The sequence below is a fragment of the Archocentrus centrarchus genome, chromosome 20, assembly GCF_007364275.1.
Source record: "Archocentrus centrarchus isolate MPI-CPG fArcCen1 chromosome 20, fArcCen1, whole genome shotgun sequence".
Lineage (NCBI taxonomy): Eukaryota > Metazoa > Chordata > Actinopteri > Cichliformes > Cichlidae > Archocentrus > Archocentrus centrarchus.
This window is the reverse complement of record NC_044365.1, coordinates 15807004-15827855: the sequence shown is the minus strand read 5'-3', so window position 1 is coordinate 15827855 and position 20852 is coordinate 15807004. Positions and strand designations below refer to the sequence as shown.

Genomic DNA, 20852 nt, shown 5'->3' with positions numbered 1-20852 from the left:
TATGTATATATATGTATATATATATATATATATATATATTATATATATATGTATATATATATATATATATTAATATATATATATATATGTATATATATATATATATATATATATATATATATTAATATATATATATATATATATATATATATATATATATATATATATATATATATATATATATATATATATGTGTGTATATATATAAGCTTTGACATTTTCTTGCAAAGCCAGAGAGCATTTATTTAAATGAATTTATTAAATGAAACCATTGCCATAACCAGAGGGAATAGATCACACTATCATGAGTGCCTTGTGCATTTTGTCAGTATGTTACTGACTTTTTCTTTCCTTAAAAAAAGAGGTCATTTTGATCATTTCAAGGCTGCATTTATATTTCTTAAAGATTACATTGATTTGTTGGCACATTGTCAGAAACACCAGCATCCATCTTTTTTCCAAACACCTGATAAATGTCCAACTGTAGTTCTTCCCTTTAACTGATTTCGTGCACAGATGCTCCAGTATCTTCACTGTGATATGAGACATTAGATGTAACAGTTAAGCTGCAGATGGTCTCATAAGAAAAAGTGCTACAGACATTAAAGGTATTTTTTGAAGTTAACTAAACTTATCAAGAGAGTGTGAAGAAAGACTCTTTCAAGATAGCAAGACAGAATAATTTGCAACATGTGAGCAATGTGATGCTGGTCGAAGGTTGTCTACAGTAAAGCTTCCTGGTGAAATGCTTCCACCTTCTGGCAAAAGCAGATTTTACATTTTATTTAGGATTTTTACAAAAATACCTTTTAAAAGTAAAAAGTGTTTTTAAAAGAAGTGCAGGCGAACATTTCTGTGATTTCAAAACTACCACAAGTTATGAAACTGTCGCTGCTTCTTTTTTCCTTTCTAGTTTTAATTCTAAAGTCTGGTTTGTATTTTAATTTCAAGTAACTGATTTTCAGTTGTTTTGAGTTCTAGTTAACAATGATAACCTTTCTGTACAGTTTAGAAAAACCACTCAAGTGTTAATTTTCTGCAATTTTATCACCACCACAGATTTCTTCCACTGAGCCATTTGATTAGTTGTTAATAAAGATCATATCAGCTTTAAGCACACACACTGCTGCAGATTCCTCCCTCAGATTATAATCCAGGATTCTCGGAGTGTCTCTGCCAGCTTGTTCTCTGCCTCTGAATCCTTTCTTTGCCTTTTTCAGATCCCGTCCACCTTCAACGCAAGCCAAGCGATGGCCTTTGACGGCTGCTTCCACGACAACGACATTGAGCTGACCACGTTCCCTTGACTGGCGCCCACCTTGACCTCTGAATCTCTGACATCACCAACTCAAAGCTCAGAAAGTTGTCCCATTGTGGGGACTCACCCACGCCGGCAGCGGTCTGTCCGCGAAAAACGTGGACCTGCTGGTCAGCAACAGCTACATGATCAACTCGTACTCCAGACTGGCCTTCCCTCTGTCCTACCTGCTCTTCAACACCATCTACTGGAGCATGTACACCTGATCCAGCAGCGAATACGCTCTGAGCAGGAGTGCTGCAGAGGAGATTCCTCCTCTCCACGGGGGTCCACGGGTGCTTTACTGAAATGTTCTTGGTCAGAGGGGCCTCAGTTCCATCCTGCTGATGTTCTTTGTAAAAGAACTGCAATAAAACCTCTCGAGGCCCCTCAGCCTGAGTGCGAACTCCCTAACTGTTCATTTATCTCATTGGAGGGGCTGAAATCCTGGAAGTCAGACTCTTTCTGTTAGGATGATCTGTTCATGTGTCTTTTCTTTTGTGTTTCATCGTAGCCTAAAACTCAAAGCTCATATTGATCTGTGCTATTGATATATGACATCTTTATCAATTTCTTTAGCTACAAGATGCAAAATTAGACTCAAATTAATGTGAATATGTGATGAATGTTTTGGAGCAAATAAAACTGTATCTTGTTTGTCGTGTTGCAGTGCGCTGCAGTTCCTGCATTAGTGACCTCTGACCCTCTTACTGAGCTTTGGGAAAATGTTCTGGATTTATGTTTCAACATTTCTCTTCAAAATGACCAAAAATGTCAGTAATAATAATTTAAAACAGGATCATTTCATAATCAATTTTTTTTTTCAGATTAAAAAAAATTATTTATTTGGACATAAAAAATAAGATTGAAAAATCACACAGAGACATTTAATTTCAAGATGTTTAATTAAGTAAATTTTAAATATGTAATAACTACATGTAGAGGTAAAGGCTGAAGTATTTGTTCCACTACAATGATTTCAGATTTTCTTAATTAAAAAATGTGAGACATTTTATTGTAAATTAACCCACTGAGCTGTTTATGCAAATTAAATTCATGTAGTTTTGTTGATCTTTAAACATATTATGGTTCCAGCTTCCAGAAAGAACATTTGCTGCCTTGGATGGATCCATGGTTTCCTGATTGGTTGTGGTTCAGGTCGGCTGTTTGATCCCTGACTCCTCCGGTCTGTGTGCCGAAGTATCCTTGATACTGAACCCTGAGCTGCCCCTGCTGTATCCATCAGCTCGCATGTGTGTGTGAAAGTGCTGTACGATTGTGTGTGTGATTGTGTAAATGAGAGCTGTAGTAGAAAAACTTTGAGTGCTCAGTTGAGTAGAAAAGCACCATATGAAGCACGACCTGCCATCTGAATGTCACAGTAGAAACAGATCATCAGATCAGCTGACTTTATTCCAGTTTACTGCTGTCTGGTTTTGGTGAGCTCACTGGATACCTTCTCACTTTGAACTTCAGCAGGTCGTCTTGATCATGCCTACATGCCCAAATGCACTGATTTGCTGCCATTAAATATTTGCAAATTATTGTGAGTTTGTGTGTGTGCATGTGCAGATACACTATATGGCCAAAAGTATTCACTTGTCTGCGTTCACACACATATGTACCTGAGTAACATCCCATTCTTAATCCATAGGCTTTAATATGATGAGCCCCCCCCTGCAGCTTGCAGCAAATTGTCAATAGTGATTGACTCTGCAGAAAGTTGGTGACTTCTGTGCACTTCAGCATCCACTGACCCCACTCTGTGATTTTATGTGGCCTACCACTTCATGGCTGAGTTGCCGTTATTCCCAGTTGTTCCCACTTTGTTATAATCCCACTAACAGCTGACTGTGGAATATTTAGTAGTGACTGGACTTGTTGCACGGGTATCATCCTATCACGGTACCACGCTGGAATTCACTGAGCTCCTGAAAGCGACCCATTCTTTCACTAATGTTTGTAGGAGCAGTCTGCATGCCTAGGTGCTTGGTTTATACACCTGTGGCCATGGAAGTGACTGGACCACCTGGACACAGTGATCTGGATGGTGAGTGGATACTTTTGGAAGTATAGTGCATGTCGCTGTGTGAGTATGTGTATCTGTGATTTACTGTTTTCTACCTGCCCAGGGACAGCAGATGGAAATTAGCTTACAGCTAAATGTGGTACAAAGGTGCCAGGTCCCTGAAAGAAATGAACTGAAATAGAAACACAACAAGCAGGTGAACAGGTGTACCTAACAAAGTGGCCAATGAGTATATTAAGGTTTGGTTGGACATAAGCAGTATGGTGTAGAAGCTCCACTTTTGTAAAGGTGTTTGAAGAGTTTTATTTCCCCTGACATTCATCACAAACAGTAAACTCCAGCTTTTATGTAGTTATCACAATATCCACTCACATGTACTGCAAAACATGTTGTTTTACTTGAAAAATATATAAAATCTAAAAAAAAAATGTCTTTTTGAAAGAAATAGCTTGTTCATCTTGAGTTGCAGTATGTCTTCTTCTTCTTCTGGCTGCTCATCATCTGCCCCCATCTCACCCCATCCCAGCATCCTCCTCTGCTGCACCAACCCTCTGCATGTCCTCCTTCACCACATCCAGGAATCTTCTCTGTGGTCTTCCTCTTTTCCTTCCTACCTGGCAGCTCCATCTTCAACGGCCTTGTTCAATATACACAGGGGCTGCAAGGCAGTGCATTCCCAAACCCAAGGGGAGGTGTAGTCAGATGAATTCAACATTTCTACAGTGTTACATTCACAGACTGCTGTTTTAGACATTTGGTTTAATTTCACAATTAAATATACATTTAGTTCATGCTAATTAGCAAGCTAATGCTAACCACTAAAAGCTGCTCCCACTTGCAGTGTTAATTTTGACAGCAAATTTTGATTTAGTTTTAGTCATAATTTAGTCATCTGAACAGTTTTAGTTTTAGTCTAGTTTTAGTCGACGAAATTATGTAAGAATATAGTCGACTAAATCTACAGTCGATTTAGTCGACTAAAATATAAAGAGTGTAAAATGGAAATGCTTTTTCTTCAGTTGCCTTGAATTAGTCATTATACACACTTACCCAAAATTAAACATTTATTAACAGTTATGGAATATTATTAATAATATTAACATTAGTGTTTCATCTGCTTCCCACACACCTGATCATTAACACCGCCTTACTGAGATAATACCAGCGTTTTACAGCAGGACAGCTCTGAAAGGTACAGGGCAGTGTTCAGGACTAAGATTAGGAAAGGCTAATCCACCACGGTGTGGAGATTTTCTCTAAACACAAACGCTAAACTGGGAAAAACACTTTACCCTTTGGAATACTGAATTACTCAGAAGTAATTCAGAATTTCGAAATACTGAAACTTTGAGATAAAGCAGCTTACCTGTGCCTAACAGCTATCTAACTTATTATTTATATCAAAATAATACTTATGTTGAAATATTATTCGCACATTATTATTTATCTAAATTGTTTATACTACAGTATATTATTCATTTATACATTCATATTTAGAGGGATATTTAACAGTGATAACATTTCTCAGAAAGATATTTAATAATTAAATATTGTTTTGAACAGGATAATCGGCAGAGAATGGATGGATGGAGATTAATCGAAGTTCATTTAGTTTCCATGGCAGCCGCAGAGTTTACGTAGGTAAAGTAAGGAGCAGAGAATCTCACCAACAGCCGCAGGAGCGACAACGAGCCGGAGTGCCGTTGAGCAGAGCAGACAGGTGACAGGTGGGTTCCGCAGTGCCTCACACGCCGCGCACCTCAGACCGAGCGTTTATTTTCACACAGGCTGAGCTGCAGCAATAACAGCGGTAACAGCTCCTTTAACGGTATTTTCATCGTTCAACTCCCGGACGTCATCTGGCGGCTGGCTAACGGTGGCTGCTTTTCATCTGAAATGCCGGAAATTTTTTTTCAGCCCGATTAACTTGGGTTCCACCTGAAGATGTGTGTGTGTATGTGTTTGTGTGTGTGTGTGTGTGAGTTTAAACGTCAGTGTAGTTTCACCTCACCCATCGAGGCTGATAACGGCAGCCAAGGGCCTAGGAATGAGTTTATTGGGGAGGACACATATCGGAAACCTGACAGATCCTATATTATTGCATGCATAATTTACATATGTATATGTTTTATAATCCTAAGACATGGGCAAACCACCAAACAAAATGGCTTGAGTCTTTTATCAACAATGTACTTTTCAGTTTTTTTATTTGTAAAAAATGTTTTGAATCGTGTATAATTTTCTTTCCACTTCACAATTGTATACCACTTTGTGTTGGTCTTTAAATTCCAGTGAAATATATTTATGTTTGTAGTTGTAATGTGACAAAATATGGAAAAGTTCAAGGGGTATGAATACTTTTGCAAGCCACTGTAACTGGTTAATGTATAGTTGCCTCCACCAAGGAGGTTATGTCTTTGGTAGCATTTGTGTGCATGTCATTCTGTGAGTAAACACAATAAACCATGATAACACTCTGTAGGGCTGCAGAGTGGACAAGTGTCAGCAGTCTATTAAAATTTGGCTTAGATCCCCGAGGCCTTCAAGGACAACTGAATGATTTATTGGTAAAAATTTCAAACTATGATTCTTACAAGGGTGCTGTGTATTACCAACATTTAGAATGTACCACACAGAGATTTAAAATATGTCACATTTGACCTCTGACCTCTCCTCCAAGGTCAATAGATTGATCTGGAAGTCAAAGTGATAAAACTATGTTTCTTACTGCCATTGTGTGTATTGGTATCATAAAGGCAAATAGTTAATGATATCTGGGGATTCTGAATATTGCGTTACTTTGGACCTCTGACCTCTTCTTCAAAGTCAAATAAGGTCAAACTTTGGTTAAACATCTTTTATCTTTAAGACTGCTTAAAATTCTGCTTCCTTGTTTGTATTGGCAACATTTAGGAAATGATACTGTAAATATCACAAATATCACCTTATAGTTTGCATACAAATATCATGCCACATTTGACCTCTGACCTCACTTTTAGGTTTGTCATCTGCCTTTCTTTCAAGTTGACCCCAAATGAGCTGCCTGCTTAGTTAGAAACATACTGCAGTATAAATTATATAATAAGCTCAAGATATTCATGTCCAGTTATTTAAACAGCAGTGCCTGTTATCATCACCTGCTCCTACATCATGTTTGTGTAATCAGAGTAAACACCTGCAGCTCTTACTAGAAAACAAAGTGAATTTATACAAACTACTGAAGTTCGAGTATTGAAAGCAGTGATTAGTGCCACACCTGTGGACACCTGCTCGTTATAAATATAATTTGACTTTAAAGCAGTTCCACCTGCAGTGTCGTTCAGTTTTAGTCCACACTGAGTGATCTGGTTGTTGTGGAGTGTCCATCCTACCAGCTGTTGTTGTGACTCGTGTCCTCCTCTGTCCTGTTCTCCCCACCAGTCTCCGTGGCGACCATTGACAGCAGCAGCCCTTGTCCCATACACTTGGCCACCAGCCCACGTCACATGGCGTCAGAGCAGAATCCACTGGATCCATTGGATCTACAGGTGCAGCCAGATCCTGGATACTACAACTCTTACCAGGTACTGTAATGCCAGTGCTCACCACACACACACACACACACACACACACACACACACACACACACACACACACACACCTGTACAGTCTCATACACATTGTTTTCAGTCAACTTTATTGACTGGAACACATTTTTTTTTTTGCAAAAGTCGTTTTAATTTGTGTGATAAATTTGTGTGGTATCCCTTCATTCAAACCATAGACTGTAAATAAAAGATGGACTGAAGCCCATGCAGCACTCCCTTATGATGCAGCTCATGTTAGGACAGCTGCAGCTGCCCTCAGATGGAACAGTTTGTGTTTGGTATGAGAGCCGCCAAGGGCACCGTACAGAAGTCTATCAGGAAATGACCCTACACTCGATCTACGCCTTCAGTAAACACTTATGATCAGTTTATGGTGTTAATTGGTAGTGACTGACTGACTGGCCGCTAGCCTGCGAGCTAGTTTTCATACGCAGATCCACCCCTTGCTCCTCCTGTACGGTGTGACTACAGCCATCTTTTATATGCAGTCTATGTTTCAGACAAAAAAATGAAGAGACCACACACATTATGATGTGTGTCTGCAGTTCAAGGGTGGGGCCAAAGCAGTGATCTCACTGATGTTAGTGAATGAGAAAGTTATCACTGGACTGGGAAGAGGAGTTAGGGGTGGGGAAGTTGAAGTGGGTGGGGGGTGGACACTGTTGCAGCACTGCTGTGATTGGTGGCATCTGCTGGGCTGACCCCTCTCAAACTTATCTAGGGTTCCCACATATTTTCAGACACACACAGAATGGTGTCCAGCCCTCTGTTGAGTAGCAGGGACATGTGAGCTCCTTCATATTTACTATTCTGGGCAGGGGAGGGGAAAAAGGGAGAGGGTGAAGCAGGGGGTGCCAGGGGGTTGTTGCTCTTTCTGCACGTGGCTGGACTGGTGCAGGGAGCTGCTCATGATTGTGTCTCATTTTGTGTAGGCTCTTAGTGTGAGTGGCCAGAGCAGGTTTTTGTTTTATTGCCACTAGGCTGGAGAGAGCATGGGGTGCTGCTTTAGTAAGGAGCTCAACCCCAGCCTGCAGATTGAGAGGAGCAGTTTGTTACAGCCTCTGCTCCACGATGGGCTCAGTGAGGCAGCAGAGTGGGTCAGGCAACACGCCATGGCCCTAGCTCAACATGTGTGCTTAGAAGAAGAGGAGAAGTGGGCGCCTGAGGGCGCGGCCTGGATGAACCCTTTGGAACACTAGGAAGTCGACAAAATCTGGATGGAGGCGGCTGACGAGGAGGCTAATATTGTTACAATCAGCACAAATGTGAATACAAACACAGTAGCAGCTGTGAGACATGCCGCCGGGCTCAGCTGTGAGCCGGCTCCCTACGTGGAGGCGCTCAAACACAGTCCAGACAAGCAGAGGATTCTGGACAGCGCCACGCTCAGGGCACTGTGGTTCACTCAGCTCCCAGCTGCCCCAGCGGGGCAGGAGTATCACAAACCAGCAAGCTGTTGGTCTGCTCACACCAGGTTACTGTCCACTCCCTGCCCGAACAACGCAGGGACAACAAGCAATGGGACACATGACCAGGTCAGTGTGTGTCAGGGGGCAAAGGGGGGTTCCCCTGAAGAAGAGCAGTGGAAGGAGATCAAGGAAGCCTGCAGCATCACAGCAACTTTGTGTCAGGTTTTGGAGACGAGGACCTGCAGTTTCTACAGCATTTGTTTGATTGACGCAGAAGACCTTGAGCGTGACCGTGAGCGCAGCCGGCCCCAAAGAGCTGGAGGAACACAGCCGCTGCACTAAGCTGAAGCAGAAACTGCTGTTCTGCTCTCCAGCCGCATCGATATCCTGTGACCACACACACGTCACAGAATGTGTTGATGTCGATGCCGTTGATGGGAATATAAGCATCACTCTTCAGCGCCCTGAGCAGTCTGAGAGCAGCTTTGAGGAATCTAGTCACAGTCCTGTCACACAGCCTCCTGCTGCTGGAAGTGAGATTTCTATTACTGCTTCCTCCAGTTCACCTCCCTCATCCTCATCTCTCAGTCTGCCCACACCTGAGAGTGAAGCTGATCCTGCTGAGAGTCAGTGCAGCCAAATGCAGCTGAAGATAAATCCAGCAGAGAAAGTATTAATATACAAGTGTGAGGGGGGAGAAGAAGACACGACGGCTGCACAGATGACTCACGTTGATCAACCCATCTCAGTGCTGGTAGAGCTTAACTCTCCAGGTACAGCAGAGCAGCTCTCCCACAGTCCTCCACCAGCCTCTGAGCCCACAGAAATATTTTCCTGCGTTGTTTCGTCTGACTGCGTGAGCCCTGCAGTTAACACTGACCCGCAGCAGAAAAGTGTTTACAGTTTATCTCAAAATAATACAGATGAAATGAATGAGATGCACACATCACCAGCTGAGCACCGTGATGCTGATTCAGACACTCCTAATAGACAGATCCCCAAAGTACTGAGGTTCACACTGTCACCACTGATGACTCCTCCAAGACTCCAAATGAAGTTAGTTGTCAGCAGTGTTGTTTTCGTTAACAATGACAAAATGATTTCGTTGACGACCCTTTTTATCATGACGATAACGAGACAATAAAAACGTCTCCTTGATGACTAAAACATGACGAGAAGAAACTAGACGAGACGGTTAATGGATGTTCCGTCAGTCATCCAAAATGCACGACATGTCTGCCTATTGTGCGTGTAATCTGTCAGTCAAAATCTAAAACCTAAAACAGGATTAAAAATAATAATTTTAATCAGTAATATGAATGTGAATGGCCAGAATACAGAAAATTTTTCTTCAACACATTAAACAAAATATAAAATTATATTATATTATTTTTTTTCTCGCAATCACACACATAATCAGCAGTCCCATCCCTGAAGCTCCACGGATGTATGGATGCTTCTCACACAGCCACCTTTCATCCTGGAGCCCTGCTGAGACTTTTAATTTACTTTCCATGTAGTTGACAGATTTCCTCAGGTAGCTCATGGCACCTGTGTATAAGGCACATGACCAAACTCAGAAGCTATTTACTCCAAAACTGCTGGTGACCTTTGCCGTGCTCATGGCGTGTGCTGTCGTCAGGACTTTGCTGCACAGCGTTTTCTGCTGTGTGACGCAGTGATGCACTGTCAGCTCACCTGTGCAGGTCTCCCTCTGCATCTTCTACCACATCCGTCTCACCAATCCAGCCCTCCATGGCTCTGCTGGGAGCTTATCCCTACGGCACAGTGGTGCCTCAGGGGGCGTGCGTGTTGGACTGGCACAAAGATTGCATTCAGACTGTAAGTGTTCATTCAGGATGCAGCGTGACTGGGCTGAGCGATAACATTCACATGCTAAATGTTTAAAGGAAACTCTGGAAGAAAAGGATTTCGTTGATATATTATGGATTCATTCACATACAGGCAAACCTGAGCACTTGTGCCTGGAAGCAGGCAGTGTGTGATCAAAGAGTTATGCAACAAGTTATTGTTCATCTAGATGTCCTTGATGCATAATGACTGAAGAATGAGAGTGCAGTACATAAACTTCCTGTAACAGCTTTGATAGCGCAGGGTTGATTCAGGGGATCAATGATCTGTATTGATTTGTATTGGTTCCATGGATTTTGCTGATCTCAGTTACACCTGGACACACACAGATGATTCTCTGCCATCTTCTCTGTATGTTACACTTTAACATGTTTTTAAATGTTAAAGAAGGTGTTGTATTTATAGGGCTTACTGTGCTTGAGAAATCTGGTGCACATTCATGTCTTTTCATTGCAGGAACTCGTTGCTGCCTCAGGCCTTAACCCTAATGCTGAGGTATGGACCAATCACATCTTGGACCTGAGCATTCCTGACTCTGCCTACCAGCAGCTTCAGCAGCCATTGCTTCAGGTCCGTGACACTCTGACCCATCAGGGAGGTAGGTTAGGTCTGCTTTTTCTGCACACAGTCTGGTTATTGCTGGGTATTGTGGAGTTTTTTTGTTTTTTTTAAGGACATATGCTAGCATGCCAGCTGGAAAACATGAGCCTGAATGACCCCAGCACACTGGAGTACCGGGCACTGACAGCTGAAGCTCCTGTCAGTAATGGAGAGTCCTGTGGCCCACCTGTGACAGGTATGTTTGTAAATCTCAGTGTTTCTCACACACATAGTCTTTACTTTGAGGTACAATGAGGTACAATGATACACTTGGTGACTTATTTTATCAATTTTTACTTTTACCTGTTTTTATCTGCCCAAAAAGAGATGATTGGAGTCAACAGTTTTTTTTTTATTAAATAGTATTTTTAGCAGAATCCTGAGATCAGATGCTCTAAACAACTGTTTATCTTACTTTTATGTATTCATGGTCTTAATTTTCAGGAACCTGGACACAATGTGGGTTTTAACAGTCTTCATGTGAGCTTTAAAATTAGTGTTTTTATTTTCCCATTTCAAAACTTTAATTTAATTTTAACTTTAATTTGTGACACACCAACATGCACATCTGCGCACATATCAAAGCTCAAGGATGTCTTTATTATAACTGAGGGGCAGTTCACAGCAGAAAGCTCAGAACCAATAAACTAAGTCTGTGGGAACCACTATGATTTCCTGTGATTTCAGATGAGATCAGACAAAAGCTGAGGACACTATTGGAGTTCTATCTGAGCAGGTAATAGCCACACACACACACACACACACACACACACACACACACACACACACACACACACACACACACACACACCATTTTAGACAAAGTCAAAAAAAGAAAAACATATGGTTCAGTGATTGTATGCTGTGATTGTAGTTTTGCTTTAATTGGTGTATTTATATGTAAGCATAAATACAGGTGAATGGGGATGTTCCCATTTCTCTGTAGCCTCTTTTCCACCAGGGTTCCGGTGCCGGTGCCTTTATTTGAACCGTTAGGCGGGTTTTCCACCGCGGAAGCACTCGGTGCTCGGCTGAAAAACGTGTTCAAATCTGGCCCCGCAAACTAGCTGGTCTCGAACCAAGAACACATGATGAAAGCGGCAGAAGGGCGTAACTCTGCCATCTCAACATCAAGTTTTCCACCATATTGCATGTGTATTACATGAGAAAAGCGAAGCGATTTTCACGGCTGTGAATTAGGTTGGGCTCTAAGGCTGAACTTGCTGCTTTGTATCAGTTCATATCACAGATAAAAGGACACAAAGTGCATACTTGTCATCTTGCTCTAATCGCTGTCTGTGTTTACCTCTGTGCTGCACACAGATGCTGCAGTAGTTCGATTTGCAGCACAGAAAGGGGAGCGTGTTCTCCCACGTTTGTGCGCTTCGGCTTCTGTGTCCAGATGAGGACCTGCCCACACTCATACGTAAAGGAGCAGTTCACAGAAACGTGGGCCCGTTCTTAAGCGTTTCGCCGGTTCATTGAAACCAGCATGAGCACTGGCACGAGCACCGGCTCCTCGGCGGTGGAAAAGTAGCATGTATGTATGCGGTGTGACCTCTGGTAACCCCTCTATCACCAGCGTGCATCACTGTGTGGTTGTTCTCAGCAGCTCTTCCGTCCCTCCTCAGGGAGAACCTCGGCAGCGACCTGTACCTCCAGTCTCAGATGGACAGCAACCAGTACATCTCCATCTCAACTCTGACCACCCTCGACAATATCAAGAACCTCACCACAGACCTGGGCCTCATCTCTGAAGTTCTCAGATGTCAGTGTTTGTTTCTGTGGGCTCAGGTGTAGCTGACTGACCTTAAACTTTTTATTCAGCGTGGAATTTTTACCTCCAGCCACAGAGATATGGAGGCTGAGTAACTCTGGAGGATGTGTTACTTTTAAGTAATTTGTAGTGTGCATGGATCAAACGATCATTTCCTCCTGTTTGCTACAAAACCAAGCGAGCAATAAGAGAAATATCTTTTTCTCTGTTCTCTCTGTAGAAAAAATAAATCTGTTCTGGTCCTTTTATGATGAAGAAGCAGTTCTAGTGGACTCGGTGACACTGACTGCAGAGCTGAGAGTGATGAATGTGGTTTGCTGTTGTCCTGAAGCTCTCTCTCCTGTCACTGTCTGGCAGCCATGCCGCTGGTCCAGCTGGCCCCGTGTGGACAGAAAGTCCGGCCCAGGCAGGATCGGTGTGTTATAATCCTGAGGGAGATTCCTAACACCACACCTCGAGAGGTAAGACTCCAAAAATCCACCAACACTGCTAAAATCCTCCTGGGTAGGTTGTTACATGTGCATAAACAAACTGAGGTCTGAGGCGTTGTAGGTCTGGATGAGTTTATTTAGAGAAGTTTTAAAATGAAATTGTGTCTGTTGTGTTTGATATTGCTGCTGCTGTGCAGGAGGTGGAAGCTCTCTTTCAGGGGGAGAACCTGCCCAAGTTCCAGAGCTGTGAGCCTGTGAGCAACAATAACTGGTTCATCACCTTCAAATCAGAAGCCGATGCACAAAAGGTAGAAACCAGCATGCTTCTTTTATTTTGTTCATGACTGAAGTGGATTGATAGAGATTTTTGTTTATTAGAACAGTTCAGGAGAAAGGAGATAGTTTCACAGCAAAGTTTGTGGTTTGTTTTTGAGTAATGACATCGCTGCTGAGTTTTTTTAAACCATTTTTGGCACTTCAAGCACCCCGAGGCTAATGGCCTTCAGTTCAGTCTGACATCTCTACAGATGATATCTCCAAAGCTGAGTACCTGAGCACCAGCAAAGAAATCCAGAAGGATAAATAGCGCTAAGCTGGCTGAAAAATGTCTGTTTTTGATTTTAGGATGAACGTCCCGTTAAAGTGCTCTTGTTAGCTTCCTCTGTTGGGAGCTGTGATAATACAGTAATTTAAACCAGCTCAGTTCATGCTCTCAATGCCTCCAGGCCTACAGGTCCCTCAGAGAAGAGGTTCGGGTGTTTAAGGGAATGCCCATCATGGTGAGGATAAAGTCCAAAATAATGTCACCCTATGCTCCAGAAAATGGCTTCCTGCCCGCCCAGCTGGGCCAGTGCATCCAGAACTACAGCTCCTACTTCCCCCAGATCACCTACCAGCATTTCTGCCCAGCCCACGTGTCCACACAGCAGCTGTACAATATCCCCAGTGAGGTGTGGACTTCAGCTGCATCTGGATACCAAGACTATGCCAGAGTGAGTTTGTTACATCTGAAATGACACGTGCAATCACACACACACAGAGCCATCATCTGTTGGACAAAGACCATTTTCAGCTTGGCTGTTTTGAAGAAAAAGTCAAGCTGTTGTAGCCTTGGTGTCGGCGTCTGTTCCACAGAAACATTAATGTTGGCTGTAACTCGAGAATGACGTCACATTAGATCCACCAAACTTCACACTGACGTTACTGTAACGGCTCTTTGACCCGCCCTTTTTCAGAGGCTCATTAACATGATTGAAGTCGAAAGATTGTTTTTAATACTTGGATGAAAATCGTTTGCAGTCAATGACTGCCTGAAGTCCAGAACCCATGGGCAGCACCATGAGATGCTCTGCCAGGCCTTTGCTGCAGCCACCTTCAGCTGCTGCTCATTTGTAGCTCGTTCTGCCTTCAGTTAATAACTGAGACGCTGCTCAGTTAGGTGTTTGACAGATGAGGTATGCAACATGTTTCTGATCACGAGCTTTTTCTCTCCTTTTCCATACTTTTCTGTTCCCATTATTCTGGTACAAGTTCATCATGGTTTCATCTCTGTGGGCTCTTTTATATGTTTTCAGGTAAAGTCTTTAGTTGTCTTCTGTGGCCTTTTGGTGTTCCTGCATGCTTTTTAAAAACGTACCAGATTGTTGATTTGGAAGCTGAAGCTGCGTTATGTCCCTGCAGTGCATAACTCTGCATGCACTGATAGCTGAACTGGTTTTTAAATCAGCGTTTTAAATCAGTCCACTGAGAAGCAGCAGCGCCTGCACATCACAGCCAGCACCTTCACAGGAGCCTCAGCCGGTCTCACAGCAGTGAGTATCTCTGACACAGCAGCCGGATGCTCTGTTTCCACATGTGAGGTTTATATACAGCTCAATCTCACCGCTAACGTGATTAACAGGCTGCAGACGCAGCTCAGGCTGCTCCAGTTATTTCACTGTGGCTCTTGAAATACTTCAGAAGTAAAGGAGCAGCAGTTCTACAGCTGTGTGTGCTCAGATAGTTGTGTTGGTGATTTCAGGGGTGGGAAGGAGAGCTCAGAGATGACCAGTGAAGACAAACCAGTTCGACACACAGGAACCACTAGGTTTGTCAACCTCTCTGTGGTGTTAAAGTTTAGCCTTTTATTTTGAGTCAACTTTGACTATAAAATGTTTATTTTAGATGGTCCGTCGTGCTTCTGCATCTGTTCCATGTTAAATGCTGTTCTGTGCTTGCATCTGTCACATTTCTATTGGAGAACACCGGCACTATTTAAAGGTTTTATCACTGCACATTTACATGTATATGCAGAACCTGCATCCAGCAGTTTGACAGTCATCAAGCATGTTCGTCCATTAGGCCAGAGGACAGGGTACACCCAGGACAGGTCGCCAGTCTCTTACAGAGACAGACAGCCATTCACACCCACACAGTGGTGCAGTGGTTAGCGCTGTCACCACACAGCCAGAAGGTCCTGGGTTTGAATCCACCAGCCTGCCGAGGCCTTTCTGTGTGGAGTTTGCATGTTCTCACTGTGCCTGTTTGGGTTCTCTCTGCTTCCTCCCACAGTCCAAAGACATGCCTGTTGAGCTGTGTGGTAATTCTAATTTTGCATGTGTGCCTAATAAAAAGTAGAAATTATAAATCTGATTTGTCACAGTTTGCAGTGGAATAAAGAGTTTATAGCAACAAAAAAATAAAAATACAACATATAAACCTAGATGTTTTCAGCTGCAACTACTGAGTTGGCTTATTAGCTCTATTTTAAGCATATAAAAACAGCTGAGAACACCTATAAAGAAGTTTAAAAAGGAATAAAGGACCAGGAGAACGTCATAACTTCATACTGTTTAACCTGTTGAGCTGAAATCCGTTACCTAATTATGGATTACAGGGCCTAGATCTTTCTTTGCGTCATGGGAACAGTGTTCTGTGAGTGAGGTGGTGGCTTGCTTGCTGATAGAAGCTGTAACCAAAAAAAGAAGAAAAAAACTCTCCCAGGTGTCTCTGTTCTCTGAGACAGGCCTGCTGTGATCTGTGCCTCACAGTTACTGTGGAAGTGGACTGATAGCACCGTGTTAATTGAGTGCAGCACTAAATGTGCCGTTCTCACATCATCGTCTTCATCACGAATACTTTGTAATAGAAGAGTAGTGTTATAATGAGGATTTAACCTGTCAGGCTTGCAGCGGCATGTGCATGAAAACAGCTTTAGAGTGATACGTTGTAAAGAGAATGAGCTTGACCTCATCTTGTACTTTGTTTGGCCAGGAGTTCCAGAAACCGACCTACGCTGAGGTCCACCAGAGAAGCTTATCCAGCAACTCGAAACCTACCTCCACAAAACTGGACAATCCACCTAAGAGAAGTGAAAACGCCGATCAGATGAAGAGAACACACTTTTATTTTTAATGTAATGAGTGTCTGAAAGATACGATTGTTTTCTTGTCCTAACTGTAAAAACAGGCTGCACGACAAAGAACGATCTGTTGTGATATGTTCTCACATTGAAGTCTTTAAATGTTTTTAGACAGGAAGCTGGAAGAAATCTGCAAATGTTGATCTGCTGCTTTAATTTCTGCTTTATTTCTTGGTCAGTCGTTCAGGTCAGTTTACAGAGAGCCAGCTTCCATTTTTGATATTGTCTTCTTTTGCTGATGGCATTGCCACTTATTTTCATCGTGTGTGTGTGTGTGTTTGATGCTTTCTTGATTGTACAGGATGCTTCGCTGTGATTGTGAATTTGTTTTATAGTGTTTAGTTTTTCCCACCACATATCTGTGCTGTCTGTGTGCTGCAGACACACATGCTGCTTTTTCCATAAATATTTCTGCTCATGTGTTTCCATTTTCACAGAAATGTGAGGGTCCAGTGTGTTTAATGAGACCTGAGTGGGATCAGATCTGTGGACTGATTCAGTGTTTCTAGTCCCGGGATCAAAAGTATGTTTAAAAGTGCTGTATATTAATTTACATTTTTCTTTAGAACATTTTTATTTCTGTTAAACCGCTTTAGTGTGTTAAAGCTTTATTAGCCTCATGTTTTCATGTCACATGAGCTCAGCTGGGCTTCCAGAGAGGCTGGGTGGGTGGTTACTGTGTCTGTAAACCCCATTTCAGTTTGAACTCTATGTGAGGATGTGAACTTGATTGTAATGAGGCCGTTGTTCCTTTGTTTGAATGTAAAGTTTTAATGTGAAACAGTTTTCATGGAGAGAGAGGCGGCATGTTGTGGAATATTACTCTGTACAGATGTAAATATTGAACAAATATTAAAGAAGTGCCTTCGAAGTTAAACTGGTGTGTGTGTGTGTGTGTGTGTGTGTGTTTTTCTGCTCTAATTATCTTCTCCCTGATTAACATTTAAATACAGTCACAGCAGCGTCCTCGTCATATCAGCGCCCTTCGCTGTGGTTCTTTCCTTTGACCAGCTGATGGCAGAAGAGTCGCATCATAACTCTCATTACTCCATTATCTGACTCCAGCGCTTGTTTACAATGAGGATGATTTGATTCTCTGAAGGCTGCCGGCCTAATGAATGAGATGAAGAATACTAATGAAATACACTGTATTCCACCAGCAAATTGATGCTCAGTTATGTGTCACAGGCACATTGTGCTCATTCAGTCAGCCTGTGCTTAATTGAAGGGCGCTTGACCTTTAATATTAATCATATTATTCTGCTGAGGCCCAGTTTCTACATGCAGACGTGGAATAAAGGACCGCATTAAAAGTAATGGCCTATGAGAGGAGAAGAAAGGCTGTGTGTTAATCTGAAAAACATCACTGAGCAAATGTTGCTTAGTTGTGCAGTCGGTGGTTTGGTTTAAAAACTAATAACTATGACTAATAAATCTACATTTTTAAAATGTTGGCTTGCAGAATGATTTTTCTAATGCAAGTCAGTCACAGACTTGGTTGGCAAAAGGAGGATATGACTGTTTTTTTTCACAGATTATTTTTAGAACCAATCAGAAGCCATATTTAAACTTTCCCGTTCAGAATGTTGTTTCCCAATAAAAAAGTCTCAGCAGTCTATGATGTCGTTTTTCATAACTTGAATTTCGTTCATTTCAAAAGTGACAAAGTTGACCCTGAAACTTGATAAATCTAATTTTTCATTGTAGAGTTTCAGCTCCTTTTTTCCCCTCAAAAACAAATACAAGTTCATTTATCAACTTAAAAGTTAAACATTTGAGTGAAATTGTTCTTTGGAACTTATTTCAAGACAAAACTTATGGCACAAGAGCAAAATATTTTGAATTTAGGTAAAGTTAAACATACAAACAAGAACTTGTAAAAGAATGAGGGTGCAATGAGTATGATGTACTGGGAGTTAGTTATGTACAGTGCATTCCTGTGTTAAGCATTTAGACCTTAATTCCAGAACAAAAGCTGTAAAAAATAAGTTGTACAATAATGATAAAAACAAGGAAAATGTGTTTTGACATTGAATATTATGCTTTTTTAAAATAAACATACAGTGAAATAAATGCGTATTTTTAATTTAAATAGGTTAAAGAGTAAATAATGAAATAAATAAATATATGTAAATATTAATAATTCCTAATTTAATCCCTAATGTACCTGTCATACAAGACATGAAATAAAACATTTTTTTAAGTAATAAAAAATAAAAATTAATGAATTAATCATACGAAAATTTTTAAAAAAATGAAAGCTTTTTTATTTATCAGTAATAAATCAGGCGTTTAGTTATTGTGTCACTTTTGGAACCCCAAACAGGTTCAATTAGGTGTTATAGGTGTGGTTCTTTGCTGCGCCCCCTGCCGGTGATGACCGGCGCTACCTCTTCTCTCCCTCCTTCCTCCGTGGAGTCACGTGACACCAGCGGCAAGAAGCTGCAAACGGCTCTGAGACTGGGGCTGCGCGAGCCTCATCATCATCATCATCATCACCACCACCACCACAACAGCCGCAACCGCATCGTAGAGAGCCGACCGAGCAACCGGGGTCTTTACCGATTCGAGGAGCCGGGCGCCATGGCGGGCCCCCGTTAAAACGAGACCCAGATTTATCTTCTTTGTTCTCGCAGTCTTTACGCGCCTCTGCCGAGGAGGGGCCGCCAGGAGAAGCTCTCCCGTTCCGAGCGGAGGAGGAGGTAGGAGGACATAGAGCAGCAGCGGCGGAGGTAACAGTCGAACCGGGAGGTGCTTTCTACGGTACGAGACGAATGGCGGACCGTGAGGCGTCGCCGATACCGCTGGAGATCCGAGCTCGGCTGGCGGAGCTGGAGCTGGAGCTGTCAGAGGGTAAGAAATTAATTAAAAAACACGAGGGGAGCGAGGGAGAAAAGCCTCCCCTCTCTCCCCCTCCTCCTCTTCCTCTTTTCCCTCGTTATCACGTTATCTCATCACCATCACGGTCCACACCGGGAGCCTACCTACTAACGGAATCTAACCCTTCATTCCTGCGGCCCTTCCTCCTCCTCCTCCTCCTCCTCCTCTTCATCCCCTCCCGCTCCTCCCATCCAGATGTTTGTCAGTCAGGGGACCGGCCAGGATAGCTCTGTGTGGCCGGGGGAGGATGAGGGCTGAGCGGGAGCAGGCTGCGGGATTCGCCCGCTGCTCTTTGTCTCAGCTGCGGAGGAAAAAACACACACGCACGCACACACACACACACACACACCCGACACGGCCTGCTCGCCCGTTTTGGGTCCGAAAATCGAGCAGTTGTTTGACCTTGAGATGTTGACACAATCAGCCGATCCTACCTGTGTGTGTGTGCGTGTGTGTGTGTGTGTGTGTGTGTGTGTGTGTTTAATAATAGCATTGCGATGCAACGCTGCGTGACAGCGCAGCACAGAGGGGGGCAGCTTGGCTTTTGATGCCCGTGATCTCAGACTCCTGCCTGCCTCTCTGTGTGTTTTTGGGCCTGAGGATGAGGAGGATGCTTGGGAATATTCTTCACCCCTTCCTTCCCACCACCACCACCACCATCTTTCTTTTTACACACACACACACACACACACACACACACACACACACACACACACACACACACACACACACACCCTCTCTATGGACCGTTGAATCTCAATCACAACATCCCACCCAGTTGTTATTTCAATGCATCTCAGATGGAGCATCTCTGCCTTATATAACTTGGATGGCATATTTTATTCATACAGGCCCGACAAGGTCTACATTGCAAAGGGAGAAATCCTGGATGCATGCTGGATGTGAGCCACCCTTTTGCCAAAAATGTCCGTTTATTTATTTACTGCCAGTGCGCAGGTGTGTGCATGTTTGTGTGTGAGAAAGCCTCATTTGTGTAGCTGCAGCTCCTCGCATTATGCTGCCAAAATCAGACGTGGTGCAGGTGAAGGTGATGTTGACTGTAGTGTATGTGTTGCTGAGAATGCTCTCTGTAGATGATGAAGACTCTGAGGTTGTTTCTGAGTGTAAATTCTGGGGCGAGTGCTGAATAATTAGTCCAGACGAGCAGGAATCTGCGGCTTTAATCAGAAAACATCAGCACTTGCCTTTGAAATCCCCCGAAAGCAGTCGAAACCTCGACGCATCAGACTGTCCCGTTTCTTTCTGATCAGCCCCATCATTCATAAAAGGTTTATTTTCTCTGTGCAGTGACACACACACACACACACACACACACACACGCACACACACACACACACACACACACACACACACACACACACACACACATGCTGAGGTTAAAGTGTGGCAGCTGCAGGCCGACTGGAGCTCCTAATCCAGCCGAGAGTGTTTATCAGAGCAGAACCAGCTGCTGGCAGATGTTATTAATGATGGAAACGGCGGGAGGACGAGGAAACGTCATGGCCCAGCGTCAGCCAGCATGAAAACATTCAGGTGTGTGTGTGTGTGT

The 20852-nt window shown here is 42.8% G+C and overlaps 1 protein-coding gene and 1 pseudogene across 6 annotated transcripts; both read left to right on the top strand.

Moving 5' to 3' along the window:
- Window positions 1-4915: 4915 nt before the first annotated feature.
- Window positions 4916-17279, top strand: LOC115799763 (la-related protein 4B-like). Of its 6 annotated transcripts, none has more exons than XM_030757044.1 (11): window positions 4916-5053; window positions 6747-6889; window positions 10651-10792; window positions 10868-10990; window positions 11482-11530; window positions 12426-12562; window positions 12929-13032; window positions 13200-13310; window positions 13822-13994; window positions 15023-15088; window positions 16255-17279. In XM_030757044.1, exons 2-11 carry the CDS (start codon window positions 6812-6814, stop codon window positions 16370-16372), a joined length of 1101 nt encoding a protein of 366 aa, XP_030612904.1. In that variant the 5' UTR covers window positions 4916-5053; window positions 6747-6811; the 3' UTR covers window positions 16373-17279. The 6 variants fall into 6 exon arrangements, with proteins under 6 accessions (XP_030612904.1, XP_030612905.1, XP_030612906.1 ...); XM_030757045.1 differs by having other exon boundaries at window positions 13728-13994; window positions 16255-16391; XM_030757046.1 differs by lacking the exon at window positions 15023-15088.
- Window positions 17280-18866: 1587 nt separating this feature from the next.
- The window catches only part of LOC115799243 (disco-interacting protein 2 homolog C-like), a 55486-nt pseudogene continuing 53500 nt past the window's right edge, over window positions 18867-20852 (top strand).